Here is a 14,608-nt window from a genome sequence, read left to right as displayed (position 1 = left end):
TTAGAATCTCAAATCCATGGAATCTTTAAATAGATTGAAAAAATTTAGTTTCTGTTTCATTACATCAGGAATAGTCCCCTTTAACAATACATATTTTTTTTAAGTCTCTCATGAGATCAAAATAACATTGTAACTATTATTCCATGGCATTTATTGATAGACAAAAGATCAGAATTCTTTAATTGAAAGCATGGAGATCTGTATTTTCTCACTGTACACAAACGGTAGATGCAACTGTGGTACATACGCTGTAACTAAGATTTGAGACAGACGAAAAGCTCCACAGAAAGTGAGAAATCTATATCCACAAGGAAAGGCACGAGCTCTACGATACGTTCTTTACCAGTCACCTATGCTCTGTAATAACATGTATCTTCCTTTTTGCAGGGGGGCAAACTTTCTGTTTCAGTTTTATGAATGATTTTTAAATGTAAAAATTTTTAAACGACTGACAACCGACAAATAATGGATATTGATATTTTAGCACCAAATAAAAAAAACCAATAAAAATCACACATGAAAATGTTAGCAAATCTTTTGCCTTGTGCCATTTTGTAGTGATAAGCAATATCCTAAAAGCTTACGAAGGTGGGTTTAACATTGAGTCAAGCAATGAATTCTTACAGATGTTGATCCTGGAGCTGGTGAATCCTCTTCCTCTGTCCTGCCATCACAAGTACAGACTTGATCGCTCTCATACCAAAGTCATAGTGATCCTGATAAATGAATTACACCAAATAACACAAAAAATGAAGGAAAAAATTGCATAGTAAATGAAACACAATTATATGACACAAGAAAATACATATATGCTCACTTTACAACACAATGTACCAAAAAACAAGTTTACTTTGTTTAACAATTCTCACTTCTCTATCATGCATTGGAAAATGTCATGTCTTCACTTTTCATGTATTTTCAAACTTGAAACACAACCAATAATCATCCCAATGAATGTCTACTGACATCAACACACTGACAGCAAACATTTCAAAGAAACACATCAGACTAATTCATCCTTCAATGAAATATCCAGTGGGTGCATCTTATGAGGCAGTCGTTAATTTATACCTATCACAAGACATAAAAGAAACGAGAGATATTGAGGACCTAGAGGAGATGGTTCTAACAGTTGAGCAACTTACATGTACATTAAAGGTATACTGTCACCTGTTCCAATTTGTCAAAGTTACCGTGGAAAGAGAAAATCTAACCAATCACAGATTTTAAGAGGGTGGCCACTTTTTAAAAACAGCACATGGGCATTTTGAATACCAAGGAATGCCCCTTTGACCATATATGGGCATATTTAGATTACGGGTTACTGTATACCTTAAAAGCATGTTAATATTGTATGAGCTCACCTGTTGTGACAGCTGTTTGCTGGCAAGCTGATACAGATTGACAATCTTTGTGGAGAGTGACTTGGCGGAGGTGAATCCCTCGGAGAAGAGCATGATTTCAGCAATCAGTGCGTAGTCCGGCACCATCATGGCCACTTGACGGAACAAGGACTTCAAATTGTCAGGCAATTCCACACGGCCAGCATACCTGTGACCAAGCATTACATCAAAGACTGTCACAACTTTTGTCAGAACACCTGTGAATTCATCCACTTGATGACTAGCAAACAAAACACTGGCAGTTCAACAGTTTAACTGCAAAGTTTCAGTACGTTCGTCTTTGTTTTCTATCAACAAAGCAAAACCTCTACAGAGGTATATGAAACAGTTCTACACAAAAATATCTTACATACATAATGCTCGATGAGGGCGAACACCACTATGGACGCTGAATAATAACTGCAAAGGGTTAAAGTTTGGATGCTTTGTGCACAAGCTGGCACAACAGACTATCTCTTGTGTAAGAGCCTGGCACCATCACAAATCAAAGAGACTCAATGGCAGATCCCCAAGGCCTTTTTTGTGTTTGTCTAACGATGTGAGTGTCTGTGTTTTTTCTGTTCCATTAAGCTACCATCTTGACCACAACCCTGCATAAATCAAATCTCATCTTGAGAAACTCCAATCATTTTCCCCTGGAGTTTGAGTGTTATCACAAACGGTAACAGTAACCTTTGAGAAAACATTTTCCCAATACACTGCTCAAAAAAGGCTGGTGGAAGTGAATTTGAGATGAACTTGTAACTCTATGAATTTTCAACCAAGGACTGTTATACTGAAACATTATGTCCGATGCAGAAAGAACAGATTCAAATTACAGGACTTACCCAGGGTTCATTGTGACAAAGACTCCACAGGTTGGGTTTAGTCTGATGTCACGGCTTTCAAACACAAACCTGAAACAAAAAAAAAATGGCAAATTAAGAAAATTGTTTCTGAAAGTCTTGTGTGTGAAACCCTGCCACGTCTGAAAATACCGCTGGGGAAACTGCGTATCCTAGAAAAAGCTATCCGTAAAAATGCCCTCATTGCATCATCAGTGAGAAAAGCATTTCAAACATTTTTTAGTAAGTGTCTCTGGGATTTATTTTTCTAGGTATCAATTGATTATCTTGTTTTCTCTGTTGATTCAGGACAGGATGGTTAATGCTCTGGTCTACTAACGCGGAGAAGGTTTTCTTGAAAGACGATATGGAAAAATACAGGGAATATTACTATTGTGTGTAAAGAGAAATAGATTGAAAACACTGATAGTACAGTTCCCTAATGGATAGGATGGAGACAAGCGTGGTCACATCTTAATTCAGTTCTTTGTACCGAAACCAGAATAAGAATGATATTACAATGTACCACAGAATGAAGAGTTTCATGCAGAGCAGTAGGGAATGGTTAGCGCTGGTAGCAAGCCATTACATTTTGAATGCATTAGTCTTTATGCTGAATTGAGGCATAAAATTTACACGGAGAAATGCCACCAATCTTCTTACCTGAGTGCACTTGCATCCTTGGCTGTCTTAATGCTGTGAATCTGCTGTGCAATCACGGACAACACTTCCACGTCAATACGGTTGAATTCATCAAAACAGCACCAACTGCCTGACTGAGCCAAGCCTGAGAAAAACTTGCCCATTGTCTGTGACACAAGAAAGAGAAAATTCATGAGAGAAAAAAAATTATATAGTGCACAAGGTGCACAATGTTCTCTATGTTGTCCGTTGATAATGAGGAATTATATCCTGATTTGCATAAACAATATCATTAATACATTTTGCGTAAATACATTCATATACGTTGTGCTTAGAGCATTAGATGAAAAACTTCGCATGATCTGAAACTATGTCTGAGATTTCAATACCAGTCAATATTGTTAAAATTGTAATTGGTATCATGTTCTTGAGTTATGACTTAACAAAAGTCTATAATCAAGTTTACACATTTTCTTGTCTGTTCAAATCTATGCCATGGCACACCTACCTGCCAAGTCAATTTCCATTCAAAAACTTCCCTTTCCAATCTCACTTGCCAACATCGACACTTACCTTATAATCAATACCTTCTGAGCAATTGAAGACCAGACACTGCTTTCCCACGGCTTTGGCCAGATCCTTGACAGTCTCCGTCTTTCCGGTCCCTGCAGGGCCAGCAGGTGACCCTCCCAGGTTGAAGTGGAGCGCCCCAGTCAGTGTCAGGTAACACCTGTCGGTGAGAGGTGTCATCACAAGTCTGGGGGAACATCCCAGGTATTCGTAACCGTACTGTATGACGGAATCCGACTGCAGCACCACACAGGTGTTGTGGTGCTCGTCCCATTCATAGCGAAGTTGTCTGTAAAAGTAGAGGACAATAATAAAGTGTTATAGTTCTTCTGATGACATGTGTGGTTCCACATCACATTCAAAGCAGTGGAAGGCTCGACACTGGCAGAAAAAATGTGGTGATTGGACACATTTTGTGAAACAAAGGTGACTGAGAGGGTATGACAAGTTCAATATACAAAATTAAGTATTGTATCCAAAATTACAGAATATTACAAAAGAATATTTTTTAGCTTGATATACACTGTATTACAATTGGGCAAACAAAAAATGGGAACACAAGGTTTTCTAATGCCATAGCATCTCAAAATAATATGCAGCAGAAACACCCTTGTTATGCCAAGCCATCTGTAGTAGTCTTGTAAGCCATCTAAAAAGCGATACCACTGCTCGGAGTACAGTTTCATATAGAAAGCCGATAATGAATGGCAAACATACATTTTATCCCTGTGTACGAATTCAGCAGATCAGTGTTATACTCAAACCTCTCATAAAATTCAACCACTTCTAAAGTTTGAACATTCATGGAAATTCACTTTTTTCTGCATTTTAGATTACGGTTGATCTAAGTGAAACATCACAAAAGAATGTTAGTCTAATGCAAGTTGATGTTGAAGCCACTGACGTACAGATTCTCAAATCTCACCTCTTCCATTCAAAATCCTCCTTCTTGTACACTTTCAATTCAATCATGTTGGACAGGATATCTCTGGCGTGTACATCGATGGTCATCAGAGCTTCCACACTCATTGTCTGGTAGGAGCTAAGCGGCTTGGCCACCATTCTGGCCAGAGTGTTGAGATGGCCGACCAGCTTGTCCCTGGTCAGCGTCAGACTGGCATTGGGGTTTGAGTCCTTGAATCCCGACAATACATCTCTGTTGAACATTATCTGGACCTGGAGTTTGCAGAAGAGGTGTAGCGGTTGGTTAGAAACTCACATATATATGAGATCTTATTTTTTATTGTTGTACAAATCCATGTGCCCTATAAACCATTTTGATGGGCTGATGTGACTCAAGCATGTTCTCTTTGACTCAAAATATTTTGCATATTACAAGGACTGGTCTAAAGCTGACTCAGGGAAATTTCAAGAAGTTCCTTGACTGTAATTAATCTGAAAATCTAAAAGACACCCTGCCACAGATGGAAACCCACACAAACTTATCTTCAAGCTGGATACCTCTGGGAACTTTAAAACTTGTCATATATATTACACTTTACGTGAACCTCTAGCGTAAAGTGTAATTTTAGATAGCAAAGCTAATAACGTACATGAAACAAGAAATTTACACGTATCATAGCTGAAGCAAATTCACTTTGAATTGACAAAAGACAAAGCTACTCTATACTTACCACTGTGAGCACAACCTGTCCTGGATGACTTAAAACCCAACTCTCAAAGTCATCTCCCCATTTATTCAGGCTTTCCTTCAACTTCCTGTGGGCAATATTGAAATGTATCGGCATAAGTACCGGCAAAGGCAACTATAGGATATGGGAATATTCTCCTTTTTTTGAGTATGTTAGAAGCACATTGCAAACTGATTGCTAACATCATTTTGGTTCTTTTCAAGTAATAAACAGAAATATTGAAGTTCTTGTGTAGTAATATTCTTGCATATATTTTTTGTCAACTAAGAACAAAATAAAGCTATAGCCATCCAGTTTGCTGCATTACTGGTAATAAAGAATGAAATCTATCAGTAAGTTTGAACAAAATATTGACAATGAAAAACCCGCAGGTTAGATGTCCATTTAAGGAATCTATCTGTGTATAGTATCAATAAAATTTCCATTGATAAACTGATGTCTATACCCTGAAGTTATTTGCTGCAAAGCAATGGGGAGTTCACGTTTTAAGCTTGGTATTAAATGACCTTGCTATGAACCTTACATTGCTACCACAAGCACTTATGACGCTTTTGACCTTTGTCAGTGTCACCCAAGTGGAATACCAGCGTTGGTAGCAGCACCGTTGTGGGACTTAACACAGGGTACATGTGTACAGTGAATAAACTGTGGTGCGGATATGTGATGCATGCATTATCACATGTGATGATTTGTTTTGGTTTTCATCATTTAAATATTTACGGTATCAAACACATGAATAGGTGCTGGGAAACCTTGACTAGAGTGAAAGATGGCCGATTGGTAATGACTCACAAAAGACCTTATATTTGAAATAAAAATAATAAATGAAAAATAAAAATATCTTTTTATTTTTTCCATACTTAGACATGGATGAAACTGAAGAGATGGCCTACAGAAAACCTTCCTTTGTCCAGCCACAGTCCCTCAACTGAGGGACTGTGGTCCAGCACATGCAATATGTCAGTCAGTTCATCACTGGATTTTGTGAAGCTCAAAATCTGCATCATTCTGTCATTGGACAGATGAAGGAAACTGACATCACTCTGCCAAGTATATTCAGGAAGTGGGTCATTCATGCACTGTGTTCATTTCAACATGCACTGATGCAAGGAATAGTGACTGGCTGCACGATAATTTCCAGATTTACTGGTATTCCACCTTTGGTATGAACATTGACTTCACAAGAAACAATATTAGGTACCGTAACGGTAATTTGCAAAATAAAGGCAACAGCCACCAAGCCAAGGCAGACTTGATACAACCATTACATCCATGCTAACAAACATTGTAATATTACACAATAATACAGTACAAACAAGGATAACATAGGTACATTTATAATGTACCAAAACAAAAAAGCTGCATGCAAGCTGCTGTGTGCAGGAAAATAATGTTTTGTTTTATCATTTTTTGTAACACCTATATACATGTACCTGCAAACTGCAACAGAGAGTGAGTATAACGTACACGTCATGCATTTACTGGTAAAATATATGGTCAACGTGTACCATGCATTTCTCTGAGTTAGGTTAAACCGGTTGTGGACATGTACATATGGTGGTTACATGTTCTTATGGAATGACTTGGCATGCAGATGTGGGTCATGAATGGAAACTTAGAGATATAACAGGAAACACAGTCACTGCAATTTTTGTAGTAACACTATAAATCTTTCTTTCATAAAAACATATACCCATAAGAGGTCTCCCACAACAACATCAGTGGAAATAAGTAAACAGAATTTGATAGCTGAGATATCTCAGAATGCTCTACTTTTGAGACTCTCTGCAGAATATTTGTCTAGGATCTTGACATTGTCTCTTGGCCTTTGTAAAGGAGTATGGACGCAGGCCGAAAGACAAAGCTGAGATCCTAGACGAGCAGATATAGGTTTGCATTATTTTGCAATAACACTTTCTCTAGACTGAATGAGCAATATACTGATATATATGATAAAAAGTATGTGCAGTGACTGTGTGACATGTGCCATTGACGAGTGAAATGAAACGCAGTTTGAAATCAACGTTGTAAATATTCAACGATATAGAAGGGAGTAACAACACACTCGACAGCCTCAGGTTTCCAGAGGTTGAGAATTTTCTTATCATCTCTGGCAAACTTCATGCATCTGTATGGAGAATGAAAAACCATAAAGAGAGCGGAAAACATTTCACACACCATGCATTGGAGCAGAGTTGACGTTGGAAAAAATCAGAGATTTGTTAGTAACAAAGTCCAGTACGGCAAAAGATGTAAAGACTAAACTGCACCAATATCCTGGTAGGTGCTGATGCAGTATATTGCCACTCAGTTTGGGTTATCACGTTTTGTACATTGCCACTTAGTTTGGGTTATCACGTTTTGGCATATTTACACAGTATTTCATGAGGTGTGACAAACATATATTTTGATCTCTATACACAGGAGGAACTTGTGGAAATATTTGGATGGCGATAAGATGAAACTACTTGGTATGAAAAGAGTGTAAAAGTATGAATATTGTTTTACTTTCATCCTTTCCTGCTTTCATTTAAGCTTTGTGTACTGATCAATTTTGAACTCATTCAATACTGTACCCATATTGCCTAGTTTTACAAGATGGACCGTTGATCCTTACCAGAGAGTGGTCAAGATGAGTAATTTTTTTCCCATTTCCAGAATTTGACTAATTATATTTTTTTAATTTCACAAAGCATACACCCTTTTTTTGCAAATTTACGCAATTTTTTTTTGGCTGACCTGCATATTATTATTTTTTTTCAAAAATCAGCAAACCTGCAAAAAAATTTGGCATCTTTGGCAATGCAGATTTTCTTCCATTTTTGTCCCTCCCATTTTTGTCCATCTCCCCTAAAATCTAATGGTCTGACCATAAGTGAGTTGATAAGATGATATATTTAGTGAATTGTAATCATGATGACAATGTGTCTTTGGTAGTGGAGAGATTTTGAGATGTTTCTTCAACAATAATCATCATAGTGTTATTGTCGATGTTCTCCACAGATTCACATGAACCATTTTGCAAGGGAGTGTCTGGAGTTAAAATGATTTGGTTGAGTTGGGTGACATCTTGGGTGAACTCGGCACAATTTGACAAGATTATAATATTGTCAAATTGTGCAAAATTTCAAGTGTAACACATTGCAAAGTGTCTATAGAAGTATACACCAACGGTCAGCTACTTTCATCAGAATGCAATCATCTTGGTGAATATTTGACATCACAAGACATAACAGATTATCCTAACGGCAACTTCAATACTGGTATTTTGAAATTTCAAAAAAAATCGTATCGCCTTACCCATCAAAGAAAATTTTGGAACAGCTGATATTATTAGAAAATTCAATGCTTTTGAAATTCCTGAAATTCATTATTCTACCTGACAATTTTGTCAGTTGTGAAACTCGGTTTCAAACTCAACAAAGTTGAGTTTTATTTTGTTATTTGCTATCTGAATTTGAATTATCAATACTTAAAATATGAATATAAGCCGTAACAAACCTGCCATAATCTGTAGAGAAATTGATTGGTTATACAATATTTACATCATTTATGTGTACTCGAAATTGCTGTGGTGTACAAATTCATATAATTAAAATGAGCATTCCCTAAGTTTGATAATTACAATGAAGTATAAAGGAAGGCAATCTGTATCACATACATACCTTTTGACTGTGTCAAACATAGCAGTTTCCACACTGCCTAACCAGCTCTCAACTGGTCCCCTGGCCCTGACATTTCTGTCAAAACAAGATTGGGAAAAAATTGTCACTATACATCTAAAATATCACATCGACAGAAACATTACCAACAAAATTAATATCGCACCTCTTGAGAAGTCACCTCAACTGGTATGGCCATAAATTATGAAGTCCAATATGATGCAAAGTGGCATATCTACCATGTAAAGCTATTTTTGAATCAGTTGCTTTATTTGAAATACACTCACCTGTCAACAATACTTTCTCTAAACTTTTGACTTATTCTAATTCTCCTTCCAGGATTAATCACTAACACTTTCCCTCACAGAAAATACCCTGTCTGAGTGATCTTAATCATTTATTGACAAATTTGTAAACATTCTTGCTTTCACGATTGGAGTTCAAGAGGTAGCAATGGGTCTTACTTGGGCATGGAAATGGCCTCTCCTTCTGCCGATATCATCGTTCTCACTGTCGGTGGCAGCTTGGGAAGACGCACTATCTCCAGTGTCTTGATGTTGCCAAAACACTTGCCCAGGTGTGGCTGTTAATGAGAGATCATGATACACTGTGTGAGAAGGTGCTGTTGATAAAGTAGACAGATAAAAGTCCTTACACGCAGCATGTATGTCAAACAGTTGGAAATGTCTGTACCATAACTGTAGACTTGAGAAATGACAATACAGTTGTTAATTTTGTTCTCACCTGTACTGCGTCTGGGTTTTTGCTTTGTGCCAATATGTCCAGCAGTTCATCATTGCTGAGGAAATAGAATCTCGGAAAGACAAGCCGCTTGGTTTCCAAGTAATCCTGGAAAATGTCAACATGCCAGTCCAAGGGTTATTGCTGCAGTGATTAGGATTTTGCAAAGCTATGAAACCATGATCCCACACTGATAAAGTCTTATTCAAAATAACGTTATCAGAAGAGGCCACTTTAACCATAAAAACATTCTCTAACCATGCCAGAACTAAAATAATTTTTTACAAAATAAGTTTCATATATAACAGACGACATACTCAAAACAGGCCAACTCAACAACTAGCTTAGAGTACACTGCTTTCACAGTTTATGAGGGCCAAGCCTAGGAATGTCTGTCTCTCATACAAGCTTACCTCAAGACATTTCTGTATTTTCTCCAAGTTAGAATTGCTGGCTTGGAGTATTTCTAAGACTCCAGGTGCAGTGGCTGATCTCAGTGCATTGGGTCGGTCTTCAGTTCTTCTCATGATGTCCTTCCAGGACTTGTCAACCTGTGCAAACAGCTTGGCTTCATTTGGAAGTTGCCTGCAACCAAGTGTTTGCACATTCTATAAATGTGTCATATATTGTGTTGCACAAATGTTGTATGGCCACAGGGAGTGGCAAGAATTATTAGTGTAGAAGTTATGAATATGATCAATAAATGTCTTGTATTAAACTATTTTTCATTATACAAGCCTTACTACGTCTAGACACACCACGCCCTGTGGTATGGCTTGACTATAAGTAAGACTATCAGTAAAGGGGGTGACTTATGACAAATACAACAAAATTTGAACACATTAAGGACCAAAGCCATCGGCACACTTTTACACAGAACGTATGCTTTTCATGATGCAAACTGTTTCAACTTTTACATGTCAGGGCTCAGGTATCATGTCAACTCCATATTTTGCTTCAAAGACTTTTTGAAGTAGAGAGATCCTCCATCTAAAATTAACACAATGGGTGTAAATTTCCATCAGGTACTCGCCATCAAAGGGACTTATCTGTACTGATATCACTAACCCAAACCCTGGGGCTGATATACAATTGCTGTCCCCAGTAGAGAAACACAAACTTAAGTTAGCCTTAAAACATTTCAACTAGCACCCACGCCTAATAATAACTTGCTGGCAATTCATAGCTTCCAAACTTATCATCAAAATCACTACGTATATAATTATAAAAAAGATGTCTGATACCTCTGAATATCTGGAGTGAGGAAGATCTGTTCCAGATAAAGCCAGTTACGTTGACACGTCATCCACTCATCCAGTGTGCGTGAAAACAAACTCAGTTTTCTGTCCCAGTCTTCAACCAATGCCTGCAGTCAAAACAGAAACGATCAGAAGTTGACTCTACAGCAGCTGCAACACTTATCATTTTCGTGCAAATATGACAGAACAAATAATGATTCCCATCGCACTTGTCCTTATTTGCTTGTCTTGGAATTTTGAGCTATAAGGCACGATGCGTCACATATTTATTGTGACCTGTAAAATTTATGTTTAGCAGGGAGCTATGGACAACAAAGATGCTAAAACTTTGCAAAGACTGAGTGAGACTTCAGTGGTACACAGTGTGTGAGTACAAATTTCACTTGCAAATGCAATTTACAACTTGAAGAAAAAGAAAAAGTGAAGGCCACTATATCAGATGTGATGGAGATCCAGTAAGAGTTACGACACTAGTTGAATCTACTTGTGAAACTTTATACCTTACTTCCTATCTAACTACAGTCACATAACAGTCAAAATCCAAATCAAGCTTAACCCAACCATATTCTTTTAAAAATCTTGAGTATCTAACCATTCTGTTGGAGAGGTTTGATACATCAAAAATGGTAATATTGTTGACAACATACTTTGATTGGTGTGACATATCTTGAACCTCTGATGGTTGATATGGTAACTTGGCTCTCTTCCAGCTGGGCCATGATATCATCAGCCCCCGCTATGATCAACACATCGTTTCTGCCACTGTGTTGTACCAGCCGGAAATCTGTCTTCTGCCACAGGTCAATGACCTAGAAATCAACATGTAAATAAACAATAGCTTGACTTTGTTCCTTGTCATGGTTGCTTTTTTTAACATTTTAAGTTTTATCATGGTTATATTTCTAGAGAGTATCATTGCCATGTAAAGTTTAATGCATAACAATTTCTTAAGAATTTCATTTTAGTGAAAAGGGATTTCAAGTTTAAGAAAAGGTTTCAACATCATTTTATCAAGGTGACAGATTTCTGTGTACCACTTGTTACTTGTGATGAAAGTTCTACATATCAAAGGAAATATTCTCTGCAATCACAACAATAGGATACCAAATAACAGACAAAAAAAACCAAACAAAATTAAAAGAAGTACTTTGAAAGTTTGAGAATTTACAAAGAGACGACTGTTACCATCTTTATGTTGAATATGAATGACTGACCTTGTTGAGCATAATCTCCAGGGTAGCCTCATTACTTGCTTGGGTTGATATATCATTGATTTTCTCCTTGTGGTGGAAGATCTAATGTACATAGGATGAAAAAAATGAAAGAATATTGCCGACTTGGTACTTATATCTAAAGGTGCAATCCATACAAACAGCATAGCACACACACACATATTCAAATATTGTGATGTAAAACTTTACAGCAAATTAAGCCAGATTCAGCAGGTATTTTGAATTGTGTGAATGGATAAGTAGTGAGTTGAAACACAGATGAACTAGAAAGCATTTGCAAGCAAAAGCGAAGTTCCAGAGACCAGAGCAGCGGAAGAAACAAGAGAATGTGTGACAAAGATAGGTGCAGAATGAAAGAGTGCTTTTAATATTCAAGCACGTACCTATAGGGCTGCTAGCAGTAAACACAATGATATACAACTAAAAGCAAGGCAGTCCACAGATTACAAATGCCTACATGTACGGTAAAAACGAAACAGATACATACGGGGGCGACAACGCACGGAAATGTATATCAGACGACATTCTCGCGAGCCAGAGCAATAATTTTCGCTCCGCTGATCTACGCAAAAGTCAATCGCTTGACGGGTAGCGCTGAGTTGTTGCCGTAAAGAGGTGCGTCGTTTACGACGATGATCAGACGAGAGGAAACATCGGACCTGGGCCGTTGAAATTGAAAACCGAGGCCACATGCATTTCATTTGATTAAAAGCACAGACTAAAACAATTTCATTGCAATGTCGCTGTTTTCACGAGATACTGACCGTTTGATCTTGGAAAGTTGAGCTGCTTTAACGTGCAGCCAACGCATGCCGGCGCCGGTGCGGTGACGGCTGTGTGTTACCGGCCTGTGTGTTAACGGCCTCGCAGACTGATACAGGAAAAAACCGGGGAAAAACCGCTGGTGGCTCCTCAGAAATACGGCGGGCAGTTTCTCCGTCAAAACAGCCGATTTTGAATCCAAATTTTGCATTGACCTTCGTTTTCGAGCACACCCACCTCGCCTAGGTACACGATGTACCCAGCCGCGCTTGTAAATTTAGGGAAAGCTATAATTTTCTCTCTCTATGCGACCGAAGCCATCTTATGTGCCGCCATTGTTACATTCGGGCGAAACAGTATAGCGCCACGTACGGCGAGTATTTAGAGAAAAATAAAATCAAAAAGCAACAAAAAACAAAGCGAAAAAAAGCTAGAATTATTAATAGCTGAACGCAATATGATAGTCGAGCAATGCAGAATAAAAAATAAATAAATAAACACACAAGAAATGCCCGTAAAACCCGTCTGAGTTGAGCGATGACGTCATAAGCGTGTCGCAATGCATTCTGGGTAATTAAGGTAAAATTTGTGTATAGCATGTTCTATGATAGTAATACCGGAAATAGAGAAAGAAAGAAAGAAAGAAAGCAAGAAAGAAAGAAAGAAAGAAAGAAGGAAAGTGAGCAAAAACTAACAGTTCCAGAGCTGGTCTCTGGAACTAATTAATGCGGACGCATAACTTTGTGTACATGTAAATTGTACTGACAAAAAGACTGAAGTTGAGGGGGCATTAAGTACTTTTGATTTGACAATCTCGAAACACAAGAAAGCCTAACCAGGATTTGCACCAGTTGAAAATACAGATGACAGGTTGCAAGGCAAAATATCCCATTTCTTCACACTTTTGCTCACAAAAATCACTACACATTCTCTTTGAGTAGACAGGTTTAAAACGATTATGTGTATGATTCTGACATGTCACTGGTATAATTTAACCTGTTCATCCCATGTCCCTATAAACAGGTCCATCCTCACTATCTGATAGCAACAGGTTCGGCCTAAACCATGTTGGCAAAAGGATTAAAAGAACTGACCTCAAGTTCCAAGAGATTTCCAAGCGTGAAGTTCTTGTCTCTTGCAAAGTTTCTTCCTATCAGTCTCTGTATTTCATCCCAGTGTCTGGCTCGCAGGGAAGGATTGCGTAGTGCAGTAATGACCGGCATGCCCTGTTTGAAATCTAACACTTTCTCTTTCAGTCTGGGCAGCACTTCATTCGGTGGCAGACCTGTTGTGAAATAACGCAATCATGACATTTTCTGTTGTTGATGTGTTTTGCTTTGTAAATAGATAGGCAACATTACTATTTATGCTAAGTAACATACTGAGATACACAGATACTGTCAAGACGACTGCTTTGTTGAATCAACCGTTAACAATATTATTTGAAACAGAAGTGGCAGGACAGTCAGAATAGTCAAATTCAGTAGATTTTCAATCAGATTCTAACTCACAATGTACGTCACCCAGTCACCTAGCAAAGACATAACAGTCAAAACCGCTCGGCCAAATCTCCATCACTAAAAGGAGTGGTTCAATTAAACTGAGCTAAGTTGTTACAATTTTCTGACTGCGACCCCTCCACATGCTGTAGAGTTTATGAAGCACCCACATACATCACACATTGCACACAAACGTACCACAGCAATGAAACATCGCTTTTCTGGGGAAAATACAGCCTCAGGGACAAAAGTAGCCAAGTTATTAATATGTACATTGAAAAATCTGAAGCATCTATTGCCAAAATTATGTTCTGAGGGTAAGGAATCGTCCTGTCATCAGTGAACATGTTGAGTACTAAGTT

The 14,608-nt window shown here is 37.9% G+C and overlaps 1 protein-coding gene across 1 annotated transcript in view; it reads right to left on the bottom strand.

Moving 5' to 3' along the window:
• LOC139149628 (dynein axonemal heavy chain 6-like) overlaps nucleotides 1–14,608 on the bottom strand; it is a 90,638-nt gene that overhangs the window by 51,592 nt on the left and 24,438 nt on the right. The window contains 16 exon segments of the mRNA XM_070721464.1: nucleotides 625–716; nucleotides 1,365–1,551; nucleotides 2,231–2,299; nucleotides 2,891–3,036; nucleotides 3,443–3,728; nucleotides 4,365–4,615; nucleotides 5,074–5,158; nucleotides 7,157–7,219; nucleotides 8,757–8,831; nucleotides 9,218–9,336; nucleotides 9,498–9,602; nucleotides 9,908–10,079; nucleotides 10,739–10,860; nucleotides 11,401–11,562; nucleotides 11,968–12,048; nucleotides 13,842–14,032. Of these exon segments, the coding sequence (XP_070577565.1) occupies nucleotides 625–716; nucleotides 1,365–1,551; nucleotides 2,231–2,299; nucleotides 2,891–3,036; nucleotides 3,443–3,728; nucleotides 4,365–4,615; nucleotides 5,074–5,158; nucleotides 7,157–7,219; nucleotides 8,757–8,831; nucleotides 9,218–9,336; nucleotides 9,498–9,602; nucleotides 9,908–10,079; nucleotides 10,739–10,860; nucleotides 11,401–11,562; nucleotides 11,968–12,048; nucleotides 13,842–14,032 (2,206 nt within the window).

The sequence above is a fragment of the Ptychodera flava genome, chromosome 14, assembly GCF_041260155.1.
Source record: "Ptychodera flava strain L36383 chromosome 14, AS_Pfla_20210202, whole genome shotgun sequence".
Lineage (NCBI taxonomy): Eukaryota > Metazoa > Hemichordata > Enteropneusta > Ptychoderidae > Ptychodera > Ptychodera flava.
The sequence above is the reverse complement of the archived record's forward strand: the minus strand, read 5'-3'. Positions and strand labels throughout refer to the sequence as shown.